At 40.5% G+C, this 21,868-nt stretch overlaps 2 protein-coding genes across 5 annotated transcripts in view; one reads left to right on the plus strand and one right to left on the minus strand.

Moving 5' to 3' along the window:
* LOC131689596 (sialin-like) overlaps positions 1-21,868 on the plus strand; it is a 42,535-nt gene that overhangs the window by 15,016 nt on the left and 5,651 nt on the right. For all 4 annotated transcript variants that reach the window (XR_009305424.1, XM_058974797.1, XM_058974798.1 and 1 more), the window contains exon 2: positions 12,333-12,415. Coding sequence is in view for 3 of the 4 variants with exons in the window: in XM_058974797.1 (XP_058830780.1) it covers positions 12,400-12,415 (16 nt within the window). In the remaining variant the exon portion in view is untranslated. The remainder of the gene's footprint in view (positions 1-12,332; positions 12,416-21,868) is intronic.
* Positions 14,226-16,560, minus strand: LOC131689597 (uncharacterized). Its single transcript, XM_058974800.1, has 3 exons — positions 15,808-16,560; positions 14,406-15,622; positions 14,226-14,341 (listed from the first exon to the last, which is right to left on the minus strand). The coding sequence occupies exons 1-3, from the start codon at positions 16,024-16,026 to the stop codon at positions 14,257-14,259; spliced, it is 1,521 nt and encodes a 506-aa protein (XP_058830783.1). The 5' UTR covers positions 16,027-16,560; the 3' UTR covers positions 14,226-14,256.

Here is a 21,868-nt window from a genome sequence, read left to right on the forward strand (position 1 = left end):
GGTGTAGTGAAAAAAAGAGATAGACTGATATTACACCCAAGTATTTGGCTTCAACTACACCGGAGTAGTGCACTGTAAAAAACGAAAATGCTGTTTGTGCACTGTCAAAAACGAAAAGTGTTTGCTTCCAACTCGTGCGTCAATAGCCAAAAATGACAAGTTTGTTTATCGTTGAAATAGTTTGATAGGTGAAGCTAGTTTGTCATAGAATGAAAACATTTTCTTCAACATTACGCTATGTGAAATTATTAGTTATAAATCAACTTTTAGTCGAGATGTGCAAAAAGAACACGTTTTTCGCTATATTTTGAATCGCATTTGTGCCTCTAATGTAACAAATTCGACGCATTCTATCATCCAATATATTCGAAGTCGATTTTCTTCATTTTGTGGTTTGTGTTGAATATTTTTACACCATTACATTAGTCTAAAATCCAATCAATTTACGTAAACAGTTAAACTGTAACAGGGTGGGACAAATGCCCTAGGAAATTATTTGTCTTTGAAGCGAAATATAATAAGTGGCTTGACGAAGAAACTTGCTTCCATAACGGGGGGCGCTTCAGTGAAAACGGAGGAAAAAGTAGTGGACAGGTCGGCCATCTGTAACTTTCAAGGGTTCGTCAGGTCGCAATAAGCAGCGAAAAATAAATATGCTCAAAGAATGTTTCCACATTTAAGTATGAGATATCAGTTTTTCTAATTCGCTTTCTGGAGTTGGCGTTGCATATTTCTTATAAGCTTCAACTGAAGAATTGGAACGTAAACCAACAACTATAGAAAGGACGGTTATAAATGATCCAGAAAAAACTAAAGAAGGAATTGGGATTGAACGTCGATGTTGTCGAGCTAGGGAGTGGAACTACAAACGACGGCGACACCGGTCGTAAATTTTTTAATAATGTTTCCGTTGTTCTCTCGTGAGACCATAATGATGGATTTATTGATTACAAAGGTAATTTTAATGGGTAATATTATTTTTGTCCACAGAAGAAAAAATGTTGTCAATGAACAGACCAATCAAATACAAATCTGCTCAAATATTTCCTAATAATATACAGAATTTTTTGAAATTATAATTAAATAATTTTGTTGTATTATACGATTATAAATCTATGATTAATTATCAGTACAATGTCAATATTTATTGTGTCTGCTTCTATTGCTGCTTACCGTCTAGAGGCATTATATATGCTATTTTATTGTAACTTATTTTTCCTAAAGGAACAAAAATGGATTAAGTAATTTGCGCTTAAAAGCACAAAACCTAACTTAAATAAGTTAGATTTCAATGTTTCGTGATCCATTCGTCAGTAACTGACACCAACATGCTATCAATTAGACTATATATCGAAACTAACATCAAATTGGCAGTTTTGTGCCCTCATGCGAAAATTATTTCATCCGATTTTTTTCCCATCAAGAAAAATATATGTTACATACCTACAGGCATTTGGCTCTCGTGCCAAAGGACAGAGCTCGTTTTCCTATACTAGTCAGCGACCCAGAGCTTCTGTGCTTGGCTAACCGAGACATCACTCGGTACCAGCTAGTTGCTTTGGGCGTTCACATATGTTTTGTGAACGGTTTGGATTTAATGTCTAACTGGGGCCAATTTGGTTTAGTTTGGATATATAGTCTAACTGATAGTTGGTGTCAGTTACTGACGAGGGGACAGGGTTGCCACTATTTTGCAAAGAAAATCTTGCAGCTCAACTAAAAATGTCTGGTAAAATCTGGCACTTGACAGCGACCTCAAAGTCATCGAAATATGGTAGGGGAACTGGGGGTAAGACGGACATATTAAGGATAGATTGAAAAATAACATAGTAAGAGAATGTTTATGTCAACATGTAATACTCTATGTTGTAGCTCCATATGTTGGCTCTCAAGTGCCCAGAGGGATTGTGTTACAAAAATCAACAAGTATCATTTTTTAAAGAACTGAAAAACGAAGAAATATCTTTATTTTTTCCAGACTGCGGGTGAAACGGACATATGGTGGGGGTAAGACGGACATGTTGCAGAAAGGATGATCACAATACAAAATATTAAAATTTACTGTTTCTAGCGAAGGTTTTGAATGGATTGTAGTTCTTTTTAATATATACGTTCAACTCGAAGTGAAAAATAACGTTTTGGGGTTCGATTTAGAGTTGAAGCAAATGGTGTATTTTCTAATATCGTTTATGCCGTTGTCATAAAGAGAGCTATATAATCAGTTCAAATGATCAGTCAGAATAACTTATACGAAACTGAAAGGATATATATTAAATGCGTAATTGGAAACATCAGTTTCTCGGTTACACACAGCCATAGTATGGGACCTGCACAAAATCGCGTACCATTTCCAGGCAAGTACAGAACGTCACCTTGAGAAGTAACAGCTGATGCCGACAATGGCAAAGCTCAAAAGCGATGTACTCATACATCATTCTATAACGATTTTCAGTTGTTTCACCATGCTTCAATTAGGATATGAAGGAACTGAATTGTATTATATGCAAAATGATGCAATATGCTCTACATATCTACATACACCATCACATGTATCTCTTACTAAATAAGCTGCTCTAATATGAAGGACCAGCATTATTTTGCTAAAAGGTTTTGCAATATTGCAGTGATCTTGTCAATTCGTGTACGATCACAAACTTACATTTCACCCTAAGAGACAAGCTTGATGTTGGCACCAAAACAGCATTTCTAGTAAGCTGATGTCGTCTGAACACTGAACTTGCTAACGAGCACAATTACCCATCACAAACAGTGCCCGCTAATAACAGTTATAGCGTGCGATGAACGCAATTGTGTTAATATTGTAATTGCTTCTCATTACTTTTTAAACTGTCGAGTTAGAACTGAGCTAACCATTATCACATTTGAATCGTGTGTACTTGATTGCGCTGGTATACCTTTAGGTGTAGAAGTAATATCTGAACAAAATATCGAGGAAGTTCGTATCAACTATTAGTCCAGTAAACTCAAGTTGAATAACTACTTTAGGTTGATAGTCGAGTCTAAATACTGCCAGGCTTACATATACCCCTTCAGCTAGCGAACTGGGCAACGAACCCGTCACCTTTGCGCCAAGAGACAACTACATTCGCCAGACAGCCATGTGATTGCACGTAACTGTCATGAATGCAATCCCGACAATCACAACGAATTGGTTATTGAAAAAGCGGTCTTCAAAAATCGCGTGCGCCGCTGCTATGTACATGTAGCTGTTAGCTGACAATTTGTCGGTAATAAAATGATACATATCTACACCGGATATCTAACTAATAATGGTCCACTGCAAATAGTTTATGGAACGCTTGTTAGTTTTTTGCTTAGTAATGTACACTGGTGTAGATCAGTAGCATAATCGAGCAGGTAATGTTGTCAAGGCCAAAAAACAATCAAAAATACGCGGTAAGCTTGAGCTGTGGTCAAAATTAAATATTGATATTTCATGTATTTCTAATATTCGTGCATTTATTACATAATCACGTATTTGTTACAAAACGCACCCATTCGGGACATGTTGGCATAGAATTAGCAAGAAGGGTCTAATGAATGGGCAATTGCTAAATTCACGCCTTCACGCAACATGAACTGCATCTGTCAACCAAGCATTCAAAAAATAATTTGGAACAAAGAATATTCAAAACAGCCATTTGTTATTTCAATTTACTGATGAGGTCGCACAAAACGTTATTAGTGGTTCGATTAACTAGAACAATTTTTACGTTTCTTTAGTTGAGACAAGCTAAATGAATTAGCATTAGAGAATTTGAATAGAAATTAAAAATATTACAAGCAATTAAAATATATTTATTTAACGTAAGCGTTCTTACTTTTTCCAGTGAGTGTTTATTCACACTTTTTACTGTATATTTTTCATTTCTTTGTACAGCACGTAAATAATACCTATTGAAAATTATAAACTTGTTTGAAACGAGTAGTTCTTGAAAATAGTGAAAACAATGCAGTTGAATTTCTAAACACGACGAAGTAACTAAAAAGAATTCACCTGCGGAAAAAATGGACGCGAAACACTTTGCACTGATTTGATTCAAATTATCGCCTGAAATCATTTAGATAATTGCATAGACTACTCTAAAAAGCAGTCATATGTGTCGGTCAAAATATAAAAATTAACACCTACCTGCGCTGAGAATATCTTTTCGGATTTCGACACATTGGAACATAGTTTCAAAATAGAGAACAATATTCTTCATTATTTTCATTTTCCATTATAAACTACATTTTAATGGAGGAAATTCGTACAACTATAGCGCTCGTCAAAACGGTTCGCTCAAATGATTTGTTATCGCTTCATTGCTGCAACAGTAATGTTCTTGCATTCCTAAGTTAATTGCTTTCCGTAAATTGTTCATTGAATTGAAGATACCGTAAACCGGGATGGCTTTGATCTCGGGATTACTTTGATCATTTGAAACTTTTAGTCTTAATAATTTACCGAATCATTTATACCGTCAAACGGGGTAACTAGCAACTCTTTTCAAAGCGGTATAACTAAAATGCCGATACTTTAGAATAGTATTCAACATGTACAAGCATTAATGGTAGTATTGAGAATACTAAATAGTACTTATCTAATCAAAATAACAATTAGCTACTTTTAGGATGTACAAAAATTATGCCTGTTGCAGATTACCCCGCATATGGGGAACTTTGAAAAATGGAAGATATGCCTAATATTTTAAATAAATTTAAGTTTTCTCCAAATTCCTTTTGAAAACGTTACCTTTTGAGAATATTTTACAAGCTACTTGTAGTGTAATTTGGCGACAGGCTTCGGCACCTACCGGAATGCCTGTTGAGTTGGCTTAATCTACCGCCAGAGCCAATTGTCTCAATAATCGGACATCGGTGCCGAGCGAAATCCCATCACCGCTCAAGGAAATGACTATCGGTATATGGGAAAATTCCGCCGCTAGGAAAGCTAAGTTCACTGGTTTTGGAAGCAACACCATCTTCTGGATTTTCCATCCACCTGGTAGGTAGTCTTCGTCCAGAGAATTCACTCGCACTGTCTTGAACATGTCCGGAGACACCTGGATCGCAGTCTTCAGTACCATGTTGGGGATACTGTCCGGACCGGAAGCTTTTTGCATTTCTTATAAAAGAAATGAATAGAATTCGCTCAAATTTTCAAGATTTTCTCCAAGGGCCGGAGGGCCGAGTCTTATATACCAATCGACTCAGCTCGACGATTTGGAACAATGCCTGTGTGAGCGCGTGTTTTTTATAGTAAGGTTTAAAAAGCTTTAAAAGCCTGGCCTGTAGTGTATTGGCAGTGTGTGGGACTCACGACTCACGTTCGTGCATAACCACTGAAAACAATCCTTCCTTCTTCCCCACGAAACACGAAACTACATCATCGTATTACTTCGTTGGGGGATCGTTGTGCTTTCGTCGCACCTCTTTCTTCTGCTCTATCTCGGAGCCTCACTTGGTTCATGGAGTGGCTCGACCTATGAGCTTTTATTTAACTCTCGACTCTTCTCTCGCTTCTTGTCTTCATCTATTACGATGCCATTTAGCTCTCGTCCCAGTAAGCCGTTTAGATGCTGATTTCTTGAGCCATTTAGCTCCTGTTCCCGTGAATCATCCAGCTCCCAACCTTATCACGATCTACTCGGATAATCCCCAACGGTGAACTCACCCTACTCCGACCGATAGTTCCCCGACGGAGGAATTTCCGATACCCGCTTTCTTGAGTCATGTAGCTCCCAACTGTATCGAGATCAACTCGGATATTATCCTACTCCGACTTTGAGTTCCTCGGTAACGGAATTTCGCTCGGTACCGGTGTTTGTTTCGTGAGCCAATTAGCTCCCCTTTTCGTCACGAGTAGGCCAGTAGGTGCTGAGGTCCATCCAGCGATTCGAGCATAGCTTCCGGTTCACTGGCACCCCAACGACCCACTGCTAGCTATTCGATCCGGTCTACTCGGTCTAATCCTCGGCGGCGGATCTAGCCTACCTACGAGCTACCCGGAAGGGCCTCGAGGTCGGTCCAGCAATTCCGGTGAAGTCAGACGTCCGGTTCACTGGTGCCCCGACGACCCAAACCAGGTGATATGTCGCGTACTACTCAACTGGTCCCCGGCGATGGACCTAGTCTACACTGTAAAAGAGTCCCCCGGCGGCGGAATTTCTCCCGAAAACCGATTTGTGGTTTCCCGGCGGTGTTCTAGCCAATGGTGTTACTTTGTTGGACCCTTCACCACTTCCTCTGCAGCTCGGAGAGTATACTCGTAACCACTCTGTTGACAGCGTCCCAGATGTGCTCGTCGTGGCACATCTCTTCGACGATATTGTCCACTGTCACACCAGGCATATCCCTTCGGGCTTTAACGAATTTAGGGCATTCGAAGATCACTCGTTTCGGTATCGCTTGCACGTTCACAGTGCTTGTCAACTTCGTCCAGTTCCGCTTTGAGTTCAGCGATGCAGCTCAGGCCGGTACGCCATACCTTGCCAATGCGTTAGTTGTCCTCGCAGCCCTCTCACATACATAGTCGACATGGCTGTTATAATTTCAACGATCGTTTCGTAGACCAGTACTCGGTTCTGGAAGTAGCTTTTCAGAACCTTGCATAGATAATCTGGAACCCGCATTCTGTGCAGTGCTACGGTGATAGGCATTGTTGAACGCGTTCTTCACGTCGATCGTAACCACGGCGCAGTAGCGATTACCCCTTCTCTTTTACTTCGAAGTTTTCTCCGCGCTCTCGAAAACTATATGGATGGCGTCCACCGTCGATCCTCCTTTCCGGAACCTGAACTGCCTCTGCGATAGTCCGTTCTCACTTTCAGCATAGGTTGTCAGCCAGTTGAGGATAACCCTTTCCAGGAGCTTACCATGAGTATCCAGCAGGCATATAGGCCGATACGATGCTGGATCTCCTGGTAGTTTCCCTGGTTTTGTCAGCAATACCAGCTTCTAGATCTTCCATCTATCCGAGAAGTAGCCTCCGTCCAGGCATTTATGTAGGACTATCCTAAACATGTCCGGAAACGCCAGGATCGCGGTCTTCAGTGCCACGTTGGGGATACCAAGCGATCCGCTAACTTTCTTCACTTTCAGCCCTTTTGCCACTATAAGGAGCTCGTCGTTGGAGACTCGATTGTCACCAGTATTGCCACCGTCTGCATCAACGTACGGTGTAGAAGGCCATGCGGTTGGGTCGTGCTTCGGGCAAGGACCCTTTACGATGCTTTTCAGTTTGCAGAGCACATATAGACTGGCGTCATTGGACCCTTAATCCTGGCCATAACGACACGGTAAGCATTGCCCCAGGTGTTGGCGTCTGCTTCTTTACGCAGTTCCTTGTAGCAGGTGGGCTTGCTTAGCACTATCTCGCGTTTAAAAGCGGCCCTGGTCGCCCGGAATGTTAGCTTACACTCTTCTCTGACTGCCTCAGATCTTGAACGCGTGTTCTGGCTTTTAGGCACGCAGCCCGGAGGATGCTTAGCCCTTCGTTTCTCCAGTACGCTGGACGCCGGTAGTTCCTCGGCTCCATTTACCTCGGCATTGTTACATCACGTGTCCTTGCTACTATGTCCGACAGCTCATCGGCGCTCGGAATTGGAGTGACGCTGTCAGCACGAAGTGCTTACACAAAAAAGGTCCTTATCGAAGTCCTTTATTTTTCACTTTCGCTCGCCAATCCTCGCTCTCTGCGTTACAAGTGCAATGGTGTAGTGACGGACTGGAAAATTAAGAATATTTTTCAATATTAAGAGCCATAGTACTCAAAGGAGAGCAAGAGGTTGAAGGAAGAAAGTTTTAAAAAAGCGTGGAAAGGGTCATATGAGCAAGCTTAGAGTTTACCGGCGCCATAACCCTTTGTCTGCTACCGCAGGGGCAGGATCTTTTGGCATCGATTCCGACAGCATGAAGTAACAAGTTACTTTATGCTCGTCCGGACATGCCGTAGACGCAGGTGATACGCATTTCTAATGCCTAAATATCCTGCGGTAGCAGACAAAGGGTTAAGTCGCCGGAAAACTCTAAGCTTGCTCATATGACCCATTCCACGCTTTTCTAAAACTTTCTTCCTTCAACCCCTTGCTCATCCCTTGAGTACTATGGCTCTTAATATTGAAAAATATGCTTCATTTTCCAGTCCCTCGCTAATTAAATGTCGTTAAAAACATAAAAAAGGAAAATTGACTCACTCTTAGTCGTTAACAAAAAAGGAAAAAATGGTGTAGTGGATCGCCTGGTGATCGCTATGTGTATACTGTTCACTAAATCGCCAATTCATGTTATCCATCAGCGACGCGCTGCAGAATATTACGTCGATGAAGGGGCCGTCTTAACAGAATGTGCTAGCGAAACCTTCGGTGCACAGGCTTACATCCAGCAGCGCCAGAGCTTTCAATAAACTGCAACATCTTGTGTTGGTCAGCCCGTTACCCCACTCCACGGCCCAAGCGTTAACGTCTCCTCCTATAACAACCGAACTCTGGTTGTTATAGGAGGAGACGACCGACTAACGAGTCGGTTAGTGCATCCAGTATCCGATGGTACTGCTCTGGTGTCCACCTTGGTGACTTCGCACAGTCTCTAGCAACGTACCCCTCTTCTCCGCATTTTCTACACAGTGTAGACCTGTCCGGACCCTTGCAGTTCTTCGCCTGATACCCGAGGTTCAACCATATGAAGCATCGCTCCATCTGCTTCGTAACTCGTGGAGCGACCCTCAGCGAGCACACCGACCATCCGACTTCTATCTTACTAATCTACGCCAGCTTGTTGGCAACGGCTACCAGTAGTCGAATCGCCGCCGTTTGAGGCCTCCATACGATTTCCAAATCCGTATAGTCGCCGATACATCCAGTTTTCACTGCTCGGTCAGTGCAACCATCAGTTTTTCTACGGTCGTTATCTCGTCTAACCCTTGCACTCGACTAAGACTTCCTGCGACAGGACTCTCACTTTTGCTTCGCTGCCAAAGGATTTAGCAACGACCTCGCATTCGGTCAAGCTCTTGACGAAGGGATCCTTCTTCGGCTTGAATCATCTCGTCTTTGTGAGTGCGCCTCATTTTATCGACGTTTTCTCCCAACTCCTTCAGCTTTGGGTCCTCTCTCACTTTCTTGAGAAGAGCGGCTTAGGACGTCTTATCGTTCGCTTCGATGATCAGTGCATCTTTCTTTGGCGTCTTCTGATTTGCCGAAGGTTTTCCTTTCTGCGTTTCCTCCCCTTTTCGCTCTTCCATCTGCTTTTAGTGTTTCCCGTGTTTCTCCCTCCGACCTTCAGTGGTACACCAGCTTTCTTCCTGTTGGATGACGTCTTTTCCTTCTGGCAACAACAGCGTCCTCGAGCGTCTGCCTCTTGGGCCCGCCTGGTCATGGATAGTAGACTTAGCCGACTCCAATGCTCGCTCAACAACATCAGCCCCCGCGTTTCTGTGTCATACTCCTTCACGGCAGACAGTAGCGCCTTTCGGATTCTGATACCTTATGGACATTGTTTCTCGCGTCTACAACCTTGTGGAGCTCCTCCACCAAGTGCTTCGTTGCCACTACTTTTGGCTTCTGTGAGGTCTAACTCATCCCGCTCTGCTCTGGCTGTTGTTCCTTCTCCTGCTTTTGCAGAATGACTTCAGCTGCTGCTAGTGGTGATGACCTCACCAAATAACCTCTGGTGAACGAATTCGCCGCGCCTGCTCCGGATGTGTGAATTTCTTGTTTTTTTTTTTCTCCATTTTGTTGGGACCGCTATCTCCACTCGTGCCCATGAATTTCATTGCAGCATGGAATCCGAGCCGACATTGTGCAGATATCGTACTATCCAAATTATGCTGCCGTCAACCATCTCATAGATATTCCATAGAAACTTTCAATCGAAACTTACATACATTAGTTGCTAAGAACTATACAACATAACCTTCTGTTCAAATAAACAACCGATAACGAGTTGCCAAGCAAAAACAACAAACACAAAAGAAAAGCAAAGCATTCACGATTTCCAACGCGTTTTCTGTTTGACATTTCGTGGGACCCTCTAACCGCTTGTATCATGGCAAACTCGTGTGTCCGTCGCCCCTATTAGTCTTCGGTTGATTCATATTACAACATCCACAGGTTGCGTGCCAAATAGGCGAATTTCGACAGCTTCTTATTCCGTGGTATTCAAATCGACTAAAAGTGCTATAGTTGCGAGTTTTTCAATTTTTAAATACCCAGGTACCGTGTCAAAGGGACGCTAATTCGAGCCTAGATTGCGTCAACACCTATATACAAAGGTACTGACTTCATGATTCCATATTCAAAGATATATTTCATTTCGGGAAACAAACGCTGATAGATACTATAGATGTACAGCAAAACTAAACCCACTGCAGGCGAATTGTGTTGTTAAGTCTGCCTACTATAACCATAAACAGTCAACCGTTATCTTATGCCACACCACAAACGGTTACAAAACCAACATATACGGATCTAACAGGAACAAATATTCACTCAACAACAATCGCACCCAACGTCTCCATGGCAATGTACAGACGGTACCGCCAACATACAAGCGAACGCAGATGAGGATGGATACATTCATGTGTGTTGCTGTATTCTACGAAAATACTTTGAATTGGCTTCTGAATATTTTGAAGTGTATTCCATAGAATCAATAGAAGCGGTTTTTTGACCTTGTACGTAAAATAGAAAACTCTTGTAAGATCTTTTGTTTCAGCAAACCTCAAATATCATCAGCAAAATGTCAAATACATCAGCTAACTAGATACTCAGTTGGTGCTAGTTACTGACGAGATGAATTCGAAACACCAAAAATTAAACTTAATTTAAACACAAAATATCGAACTTAATTTAAGTTAGATTTAGTATTGCATAATGCCAGGCATTTTGCTCCATAGCCAACAGACAAGGGTTCGTTTTCGCTTTCACGTCAGCAAACCAGAGCTTCTGCATGTTCTTCCCGGAACTTCTCTCGGGACAAGTCAGTTGCTTTAGACGTTCACATATGTTGTGACTGTTTGGATTTTTTTGTGTCTAACTAGTGTTAATTTGGGTGCTAGTTTAGATACATCGTCTAACTAAACACCCAGTTGGTGCTTGTTACTGATAAGATGAATTCGAAACACAAAAAATCACACTACTCAAGTATCAAATACAGGTATTCACATTAAGTGTTCAAATTTTTAAGTTAATTAATTGAAATGTCTTTTAATTTCTCTCGCTTTCATCATATAACAATATAATTAAGCGAATGAATACATAGAAATTACATTTAGGTACTATTTTCATTGCTCTTCGGTGAATACCGGAATTTTATTTTCAGATTAAACCTTCCATGCCCAACTTTTTCCTAGTGCATGTAGGGTTTCAAAACTATTTTTCCTTGAAAACGGTGAGATCAAGATACACGAAAAGTTTTTTTTTCATAAAGATAGGTCCCTTGCAGTGTGAGAAGCTACTCAATTTTTACCTGCCTATGCTCAATACAATTCTCCGAGACTATTTACAATAGTTCAATTGTATGAAAAACGTAGCCAAAGACAGTCTAAATTGATAAGTTTTATCAGTTTTCAAAAATATTGCACCATAACGAAGATATATAAAAAATTCATTTTCCGTTGTCAACGTAAACTGTTCCTGGCAACACTGCTCGATCGAAATCCAATCAGATTAAATGCAATAACTTCAGTTCTAAGGCTGATCCTTGTAACTGTTAATGCTCAAATGAAAGGCAATAGTCACATTTATTAGCCTTACTTGTTTTTGCGAGCAAATTTTGCATCAATCAAAAGTTTTAGCTGTTTAAAAACGTTGTTGTCCACAAACAACATGGGCATGAATGGGTTAAAAACGCCGGCCTCCTAATAAGACCCGGGCCCGGGGCAATCGCCCAGCTGACAATCCTCCCCCACCCCCCCCCCCCCCCCCTTTCTTCTCATCTCAGGCCTGCCAATGGCCAAGTATTGAAATCTCCTTCGATGGCCACCGGTCAATTTGTAACGTGTGTGTATGTGTGCAAATGTGTGTGAGAATGTAGTTGTTTTACTTTATATATTTCTTTAGCAAAAGATGAACTTTGCGTAGTTTAAAAAAACACGAACAAACCAAGCTCTAGATGTCTAAGTCATTTTGTCGCATAATATTCAAATTATGTCAATGCCATCTAGCTGACCAAATAACAGAATGTTCAAGAACTAGTTTCTTACAGATTATGCTACAAATAAGCTCATTCGAAAATAAACAGTGAAAAGACGAAAGCAACTAAAAGCTTTGCAATCAGGTGCTGTAGATTAACATAGTCTAATCTGAATTTATAATTTGTTATCGTTTCAGGTCAACGACAGCTAACCAACAAAGAGGCTGATACCACTTGCTCGTTAAACTTCTTTGAACATTCAAAATGACGCTACTCAAAGGTATGTTTAATAAATAATTCAACGTTTTCCCTAATGATTTGAGAACACATGTCTCAAGATATGAGTTACTGCCCAACAAACATTAGGAGCTGCACTATAAAACTATTTGCTGATTAAAAGCAGATTAAAAGCTATTTAAGCTGAATAACACTTTCGCTGAACTGTTCAAACATTAATAGTTTATTCAGCCTATTTAACCTCCAGTATTCGCCAGTTCAAACTGGGCTGAACTATACTACTATCAAATGTAGTAACGGCAATATTAATGCGCTAATTCAACCATCTAAATTAGACTGAATTACGAGTTGAATAAATGATGTTACCAATATTATCACCTTTAATCATTAAGCTGCAGTACATGTCTTCAAAAGGTTGTTTCTACCTATACATTTGCCCTTATACCACCTTTGACGATTAGCTGAATTATGTGTTTAACAAAGGTAACCTACTCCAAAAATTGACACGATTAGCGAACCATGACGAATGGTAACCGACCTGGGTTCGAGTCCCAATAAACGCACATTATTTTTTTTACTTTTAAGTGAAATACTTCGCACTTAGAACCCCTTTCTTATTCTATTTGTTCAACGGTTTGCTCTTGTAACATTTATAATGTTTTTTTTTTAATTTCTTGCAGTTAATTTGCAATTTCAATTTCGTCCTGGGAAAATGTCTGCTAACAAAAAGAAGCTATCAAGTTGGTTCAATGCATTAGTAAACCTAAAAAATAATTCAATTCAATAAGGACTTGCATACATACACACTTAGTTGAACCCAGACAAATCCCCGCACAGTCGAGTAATAAGTAATGTTTTATAGTGATATTTCGGGAAAATCTCGATTTTTCGAGACAAAAAGATCGATTGTAAGAAAATCGTATCTTTTTCAATGACAATTTTGAAACAAAAATCGATTTTACCAGATCAATTTTTTAAGTTAACAACATCGATTTTGACAGAATTCGTTTCGACATCGCCCATTCCTGTTTCGAGTAAGTGCCTATCTGTGGACTATAAAGTCCCTTGGCAATGTAAATGCATCTATTCACATCGCTAAATATTGTCAGATTGATTGTCAAACCAAATTTGACATGAAATTTTGGCGTTCAGATGCTTTTTAGTTGGACAATGGTCCAACTAGCGGAGGTCCAACTAAAAAGCAGTCCAGTTGAAAAGTGTCCAATCAGCGAATCACGACTGTATTACATTGGCGACAACTGTACTCGTAAATCTTTCAAGCGAGAAAACAGTATATTTTCTAAGTGTTTCGGTATATTCCAATCGTGATGTTTTCACAGACTAACAGACATAACACTCGAAAACAATGCTTCGTCCGCTTTAACGGTCACTGTGGTTTTCTTCAGGCTGTATACATGCTGAAGAATTGTTCTTTTATGTGTCTTAATCAGACAAGCTGAATAAATTCTCCAAATCCCGGATGTTTAAGGGTGGAATAAACGATATATGATTACACGTATACCTCCAATGTTCAGCAAGAGCTGAATAATGCAACTGTTAAAACGTTTAAAAAACCACGAAATGTTTGTTGGGTGTTTTCAATTATACTTTAATATCCTTTATCCTCGACAGATCCACGATTGATTTCCCCGGTGGATTGATTTCTGTCGCCTAATTGATAGTCATGGGTAGAAAAATTCAATCAGAATCGTATCACGCATTTTTTTATTGATTTTGACTGCAACACAAGAACAAACGTTAAAACTCAATCACTGGCGGTTAAAGACCTATGTGAATGAAAGGAAACTTCATAATTCGGCATTACAAACATTTCACATTATAAAATAGTTATTTAGACTGCTACCGACATCAGGAATCAGATTTCTACATGAGCGGGGCACACTTCTGACTAACCGGGTTAAACACGTATCCGTCGGCACAGGAGAATCTATTTTCGTCGCACATTGGGCTGAAATAGTGATAGGATTTGTATTAGCTAGGAGTGAAAAATGCAATCGTCAAAAGTTACTAACAGTCCTTTCCGACACAAGTAATAGTAGCGAGGATTCCGCGGATCGGGAATAATTCCATCGTAGGGACACACTGTAGAAACTGGCTGAGTAATCTGATTGCTCAGCAAGGACAGAAGTTGAGACATGCTATTTGCGCCAGCAAGAAGTGTGTTTGGAGCTGCAGTAGTTTGATATGTTGCCGTAGCAACAATATTTGTCAGTGGTCCGCTTGGTTGTACAGGCGCTGCCGATCCATGACTAGCTGTTGCAATGATGCCTATCCGGGATCGTTGTGGATCAAATTGGGCACTTTTCGGAACAGGTTTAATTCTCACGACAGGTTCTCGCTCTGAAAAGAGTGGACCGGAACTGGCTGGTCCTGCAACTTCCGAAAATAAATGGTTTGCGTTGGGACCTTCCACAGGGGAATTAAGTGCTGCAAAGGCTTGATCCGAGTTCGCTAGTATCACCGATGAGTCATACTCATCCTCATCGCTACACGGTGAAACATCAGAACTATCATCATCCCCACTTCCACATCCTGGTATAGGAACTGGTCTTCTGGTGGTAGTTGTGGTAGTAATTGTTGTACGACATGCTGGCCTACTCGTACACGTGGAAGCAAGCCGCGGTGGTATTTGCCGAACAACATACGAAGATTGTGGTTTGCTGTAGCCACTAAGATCTTCGTTATTTATTTGAATGTCCGTGTCGTCTTGTGAATCCTTGTCGACAACCCTAAGTTGAGCGTATCCTTCAAAAGCGTCAAAATCGGAATCAGCAACACTTCGCTGTGCAATTGAAGCCGTACTATCGGACATTGGTCTGTGAGCCGCATGTAACGAAGCTAGTACCGTTCGAGTCACCGGATGTGACCCATCCCCGCACCAATCAAATGGATCATCTTCGTCGTAGTTAAACACACCAATTCCACCCAGTGAATGTCTAACTGCGTACGCAACCTTCCCCTGGATCGACTTATTGTTCTCGTACGAATACCAATTCTGTTCGCGGAATGCATAAGGACAACGGCCCGTTTCTTCGAATACCTCCAGCGAACCACTGTACAGCTTCTGACAAATTTTGTAAAACGGTCGAATCTTCATCTTCGCAACTGGCGACCCCAGTCGGTACTCGTTCGGTTGGTGAAGTTTGTAGGTCAGGGCGTTAGTCTGAATAACCATCACAATTTTGTCGCCACTCAACCCTGCACGCTTCCACGCGTTGATGTGGTGGTCCTTGGAATGAGAAAAAAATATTTCGTTACTCAAAAAGAAAAGGTCCTATGAATAGACAAAAAGAGATCAAAATATTTTATTTTTTCTCAAAGTAGCACTTGAAGGCATTCTAAGGCATAAGGTATCTCTTAACCAAAACATTTTGACTTTTACCACACTATTGGAAGAACCCTTGTTCAACTCACCACACTGTTGGATGATCCCTCTTTAAGCGAGTACAAAGGTGCCACTAGTGATGTTTTCTTCAATTTCCTGAATTCAGTCGTACACAAAATTACATAATTTGCTGTGTTTTCCAAATCTTTCACGGGATAGTTTTTCCCAATAACAGAAGGATGACTCGGAACTGTAACCGTTAAAATCAGTTTTCTCTTATCACAAGCCGCTCTCAACTCTTTCAACATATTCCCATAGTTTTCCTAGAAGAACATAGATGTAGTAAATAATCTTTGCATATTTGGTCAGTCATCTAAACGAACTTTATCAGCCTCAGTTGGATACAACCAAGCAATATCCACGCCACTGAATCCGTTGCTCGAAGCGAAATGAATCACATTGCGAACAAAAGCTGCACGTCTAGATTTGCTCTCTACCAAGTGAGAGAAGAGTTCCGATGGCACAGCACTTCCACCGAAGGATGCAATCAATTGAACTCCTGGTCCCAGCTCGTTCAATCCATCTAATGTTGATTGCTTCACTGCACAGACAAAACAAACTATAAACATTCTGAATGACGCATCCAGTTTATAAAACTCACATTTTCCATCCAGCAAAGACAGCGGCTGGCCCTCGGGGCTAACCAGCATATCGGTTACGATCACATACGCACTAGATATGTCCTGCAGGTTCAGGCTAGTTATATTTGCACTTTTCACTGTTAGAAACAACTGCGGATCGATAGCTTCTATCCGGTATAGGTAAAAAAGAATCACTCCCAGCACACCAACCCAGCCGTCTATGCCGTGAGCCCACATGCTGACCCTCAGCGAGTTGCGAACAACCTGAAGGGAAAACCCATAAAAACACCTTAACTAGTAGTAGCAAGAGATTGGGAAATGCGCGCGGGGCAACAAACGGAAGCGCTTTTATATGTTCAGTATCCGAATTTTTCGGTAAACCCAAGCAATCATCATGTTTGCTCTTATCGCACACCTCCCCGAATGTGTTTTGTATACAGTAAACTTGCAGTGGGTACCCGGTTAGAGTCGAAAATTTTCGATGACCTACAACATGTCGTGCTAAAATGCACATTTGCTAAAAGAAAACATGGTACCTGAACGCACGCACCTACAGTTAGTACTAATCCATAGTTGCACTAAAGAGTTCCGCAGTCGATAAATGGGTTTTTTTCACACTGAGATTCCATAGTTGGCTGCGCATAATATAAATTTTGAATTGTCTATTACATTACAGCGCTATTTTCATGAACCAATCGCCATATCCTCGTCCACCATTCGGATAGAACCGGCGGCAAAGTTTTTCGAATCAGAATTCTGCAAAGGAATTGTAGTACCAAGACTTCGTTCACCTATTGTTAACTGCGCAGTGGCGCATCTGAAACCACGAATTCGTTCTATGGCTAATGTATTTTCAACATATTTTCCTTCGTTACCGCCCGCTCAGTCGCACAGAAACTCTACCCTAACCCCAGGGTCGGAACATTCCTCGCCGCGTGGTTTCTCAATGTGCAAAGGCGGAAAATCACTTTTTGATTGTAACCTTCGTTTTATTTGGCACTCTAACCTACAGGTCCCTAATGTCCCTAATGACCAACTTTGATACACTGGTGCTTACTTACAGATATTGTGTGGGTGTGAAGCGTGTGGGACCGTTACGCAACTGCCGCTGCCGTCGTCCTCAATGGTTTCTGGTTCCGATGACCACAACTCGGACCAAGGCGATCCTCTTCCGGAGCCTTGATGGCCTTCTGGGTGGAAATAGACTGGTTCGGGAACTCGGGCGCTTCTTCCTCGATCTTGCCGTCTCGTTGAAACGCTGAAGCACATGGATCGGTTGCTTGACCTCCAGAAAACCGCACTCCGAAATGCGACCCGTAGTTGATGGTGCTACGGGCGTTACGATGAAAGCTCATCAAAGATAAAGACTACCAAAATTTTACGGTTGATAATTTAAAACTTTTAAACTCTTTTAAACTCTTTTGTTCGTACTAATTGTCTCGATCCGTTTTTTCCCAAAAACCATGTGGATGGTTTGCTGTTCTAATTCCAAGTCCACGTGACGATCGAGTCGGTTGTCGAGTTTCCAGGAACCTTACCTCCGATTTCCCACTTGTTCAGCCGTGGTTACCGAATCAACTTCAGTTTTCTGGAGTATGGGCGTTAGTGGGTGTTTGTGGCGTGTAGTGTTGTATGAGAAGAATATAAACCCTAGTTAGTGAAGAATTTTTCAATTTCAATCGCTGTGCCGTCTAACTATTCCTTAGGATCACGGTAAAGCATAATGAACCTGCGTAAAGTGAACGAGAGGTCACAAATATTCTCTTAAATAAAAAGTTTGATAGTTATTTCAGAGCACTTAACGTCGTTTAAAGCAGCAAATTGTATGTTGTTACACACATTGTTTGTAGTTTACATGTGTTTTTGTTTTTCTTCGAGAGCTGTCGCCACTGGTCAATGTGGTTTGAGAATTGCTTTGGCTATCAGATCGTTATATATGCCAAACCACAATAAGAAACACACTAAATCTGTCTCATTCCATTATTATTGTTAAAACAAATATTATTGCGTAATTTTTCGAAAGTTATAAAAGCTTTTCTGTGATCGTTTTTTTTTTTTGGTCAAGTCTCCCCACTGCGGGGAGACTTGACCAAGGCCTGGGAGACTTGACCAAGAGAATTTTGAAAAATCATAGCAAAAAATAATTACATAAAACATACTGTAATTTTTTTTCCATATTGTCGAGATCCTTAGGTAGCAGTAAAAAATATAGAAGGGTTGCATTTCAAAAATTTCGACTTTTTTTAAGGATTAACTGTACTGCTTACATTGCATGTTCACACGTCAAGAAATCAGTCATAATACTGCTAACTTTATTGGCTAATACAAAAATATATCGACTCATGTTTGAGGTGGGATTTTTTTTGTGGCATGATTAACATTAACAATACACACTAAAGCGTAGTAAATATCAGGAAATTTGTATCTTTCTTCAGCTTATTGCCACTTGGTCAAGTCTCCCCATAAAATCTTGGTCAAGTCTCTCCAACATTAGTTATTGCGTTCAATGTTGTGCAAATTTTAGTAACAACTCTTTCAATGTTCCGATTTATGGAAAATCATTTCACTGCTTCATAAAGAATAAGATGATATATGAGTACTTAAATAGTAATTAGTAGTCGAGTAGATATGTCCATGCAATGTTGGATAAAAAATTACATCACTTAATGCAAATTTATTAATTACGGAATATTTTCTATAAGGAAAGGATTTTTCATTCAAAACTTTCAAAAATTAACTTAAGGGATCGAAACAAGCATAAAAATATTTTTGAAAAGATTTTAAGAATCGAATAGAAGACATCATAGCCAAAAATAGAATCTTGCGCTTGGTCAAGTCCCCATGATCCCACAATCAATTATTGTTCAAAAATCGACCTGAAAAAGCAAACCAATATAAACACCACAGTGGCGCGAAACTAAAATAGTTATACGAAACTATTGCTTGCGAATGAACGAAATGTTTTGTTCTTTTACTAAATGTTTGATTATAGTACGAATATTTTTGGAAAAGAGATTTTTTTCGGTGCATTGAATTATTTCGTTAGTCGCACGATTTCATTTTGGTTCATCGAACAAAAGTTTTCGCATTTTTGCATATTATTTTTTCATCGGATGTTTTGGGATCGGTGTTTGACAACAAGGGTGACTACGACCAAATACAAATATTTGTGTTTGCTACGACTAACGTTTCAATATAGGGGACCTTTTCAAAATTTGCGAAGAAACATAAACCCAGTAAAACTCATTCCGGAACCGGTTCGGAATCCTGAATGGAGTCAGTATGGATTCCAAATCAAATGCAATAACCGATTCTGAGTCGGAATCGGTTGTTGCATTTGATTTGAAATCCATACTGACTCCATTCAGGATTCCAAATTAAATTCCGAATAGTTTGACCGGGAAGTTGTGTTTTTGAAAGATAGTAACTTTCATTGTACTGAATGAAATTATCTTTGCCCCAATTGGTCAGTACTATTCGACCCGCGCATGCTAGCATTTCATTTCATTGATAGCCGCGCCTTTTTACGACATTAAACCATGCAACGATTATAAAACATGGCCTGTTTAAATTTTTCATCATTCGTTTACCCGTTCCCAATAGCAACTGAACAAGAGCAGCATAGAGTAAAGGTGGTTTTATGTAAAACTGGCCAACTTTGCGGAACATTTAAAATAGTCTAATAAGAGTTATAAATGAAATTTTCGTTTATTAGAAATAACTGAACTCAGCGAACCAACACCACTCACTTCATTACTGCACGAGCCACGGGCTGGCACTATTTGACGGTTTTATATCGCCGTCGCACGCGCTCACTGAATCCTTCCTTCTAGTGGTGGGGAACTGTCCCGAAAAAAGAGAACACTTATCTTGACGTCTGTTTGATGCCGTGGTCCGTCACTTCCTAACTAAATTATCACTGCGATGGTCGCCTTCCACCCGACCAAATCAAACCCGCCAAATAGCCTCGGTACATAGCTGTCATCGCCCTTGCAGCATAACCAGCAACCAACTTAACAGCATAAGGAGAGCGGTGGCCTATCTAAGCCCTATGTTTTTAATTAACAAACATAAAACAAAAATTAACTAACCTCTACACGAACAAAACCATACACAAACACGAAAATAAACAAAAATTTACAACTAAATGTGAATGGTATCGAACAGCGGTGAGCATATTTTTCGTAAACAAATACACTCTACGGAGAGAGTACACACCAAATGCTAAATTGTTACCCTGACGGGTTGCAAACCGAACACTTCAATAATGAAAACTATAAGTATAGGTCCGCTACAGATTTGTTTCATTATCATTCGTGTTGAGCTGAATAAGATAGGAAATCCCATAAAAAACGGGACAAATAAGCGATCATGGGCAGAACACGGCTGAAAGAGGAATCAGTTAGTGTCGTTACCTGCTATCCAAATATACACAATGAAAAACCGGATTTTTAAACACCCGACCGAAGCCAGTTCGTGATTGGTTACCGCTAATTTCAAGCACCGAGCTGCAATTCCTGAGCGGAAAGAATTGTGATTTTGGTCGGTTTCTGTTAGATAACCTTGTTGGATAGCTGGAGACTACATTTCAATATCGGGAGAGAAAGTAATTCCTACGATCCAGCCGGCCCCCTAGACTGACTGTAATAGTTAGTTTATACAATACCGTGCTAGGCTAGCGCCAATTGGAACAGATCTCCCACTTTTTCTTTGAAAAACAAATTAGCCCTTATCAATGTTATCAACCATAAACAAAGAAATAAATTTGAACATCTTTCCCTTAACCAGCTATTATTTTTATTTCCGACGGTTCGAAATTAGCATACACACGGTAAAACCGATTTTAAATAATCTGACTGAAGCTCATTCCTAATTGGTTCCCGCGAATTACATGCACCGAGCCGCCAGTTTTTGTTCGAAGCTCCTCTTCTTTGACGGTGGAAGTAATCTGATTTAATTTGTTGGCCATTTGACTTCGAACGCAAACTGAGCTAAGTACAAAACCGGGGGTAGTAGACGAGTGAGGATTTTTTTTATTATTATGGTTTATTTAACACGACTCAATGCGTTAGCACAACTGAGCCGTGAATTTTTTTTAAATTTTTACATTAAGTAAAAGTAAAAAGAACTAAGAATGTCTATCTGCCTGATCTTGTTGACGCAGTTTGCTGCTGTGTGTTGAGATCCTTTTCCTTGACAGTGAAGCCTCATGGGGTCATTTAATTTGCCTTCTCTCGCGTTATCGTTCCCATCCATATCATCATCGGCACTGCTTTCTTGCTGTTCACGATCAAAGGTTCTTATTTGTTTATTGTTCTTACGGATTGCTGTTGTAAATCCGTCTTCATCGGTGTTTGCTTTTTTATTGCCGATGCTAGCTGTTGGTTTGGGAGCGGTTGTAGTGGTCGTTGTACCGGCTTTATTGGTTAACTGGATCGTTGTTTTTGGTTTATCTATTAGTGTCGGTGGCTGCTTGTTAGAGTTGGCTGTAGTAGATGAGTTTTGACTA

This window comes from Topomyia yanbarensis, chromosome 3 (genome assembly GCF_030247195.1).
Source record: "Topomyia yanbarensis strain Yona2022 chromosome 3, ASM3024719v1, whole genome shotgun sequence".
Taxonomy (NCBI): Eukaryota; Metazoa; Arthropoda; class Insecta; order Diptera; family Culicidae; genus Topomyia; species Topomyia yanbarensis.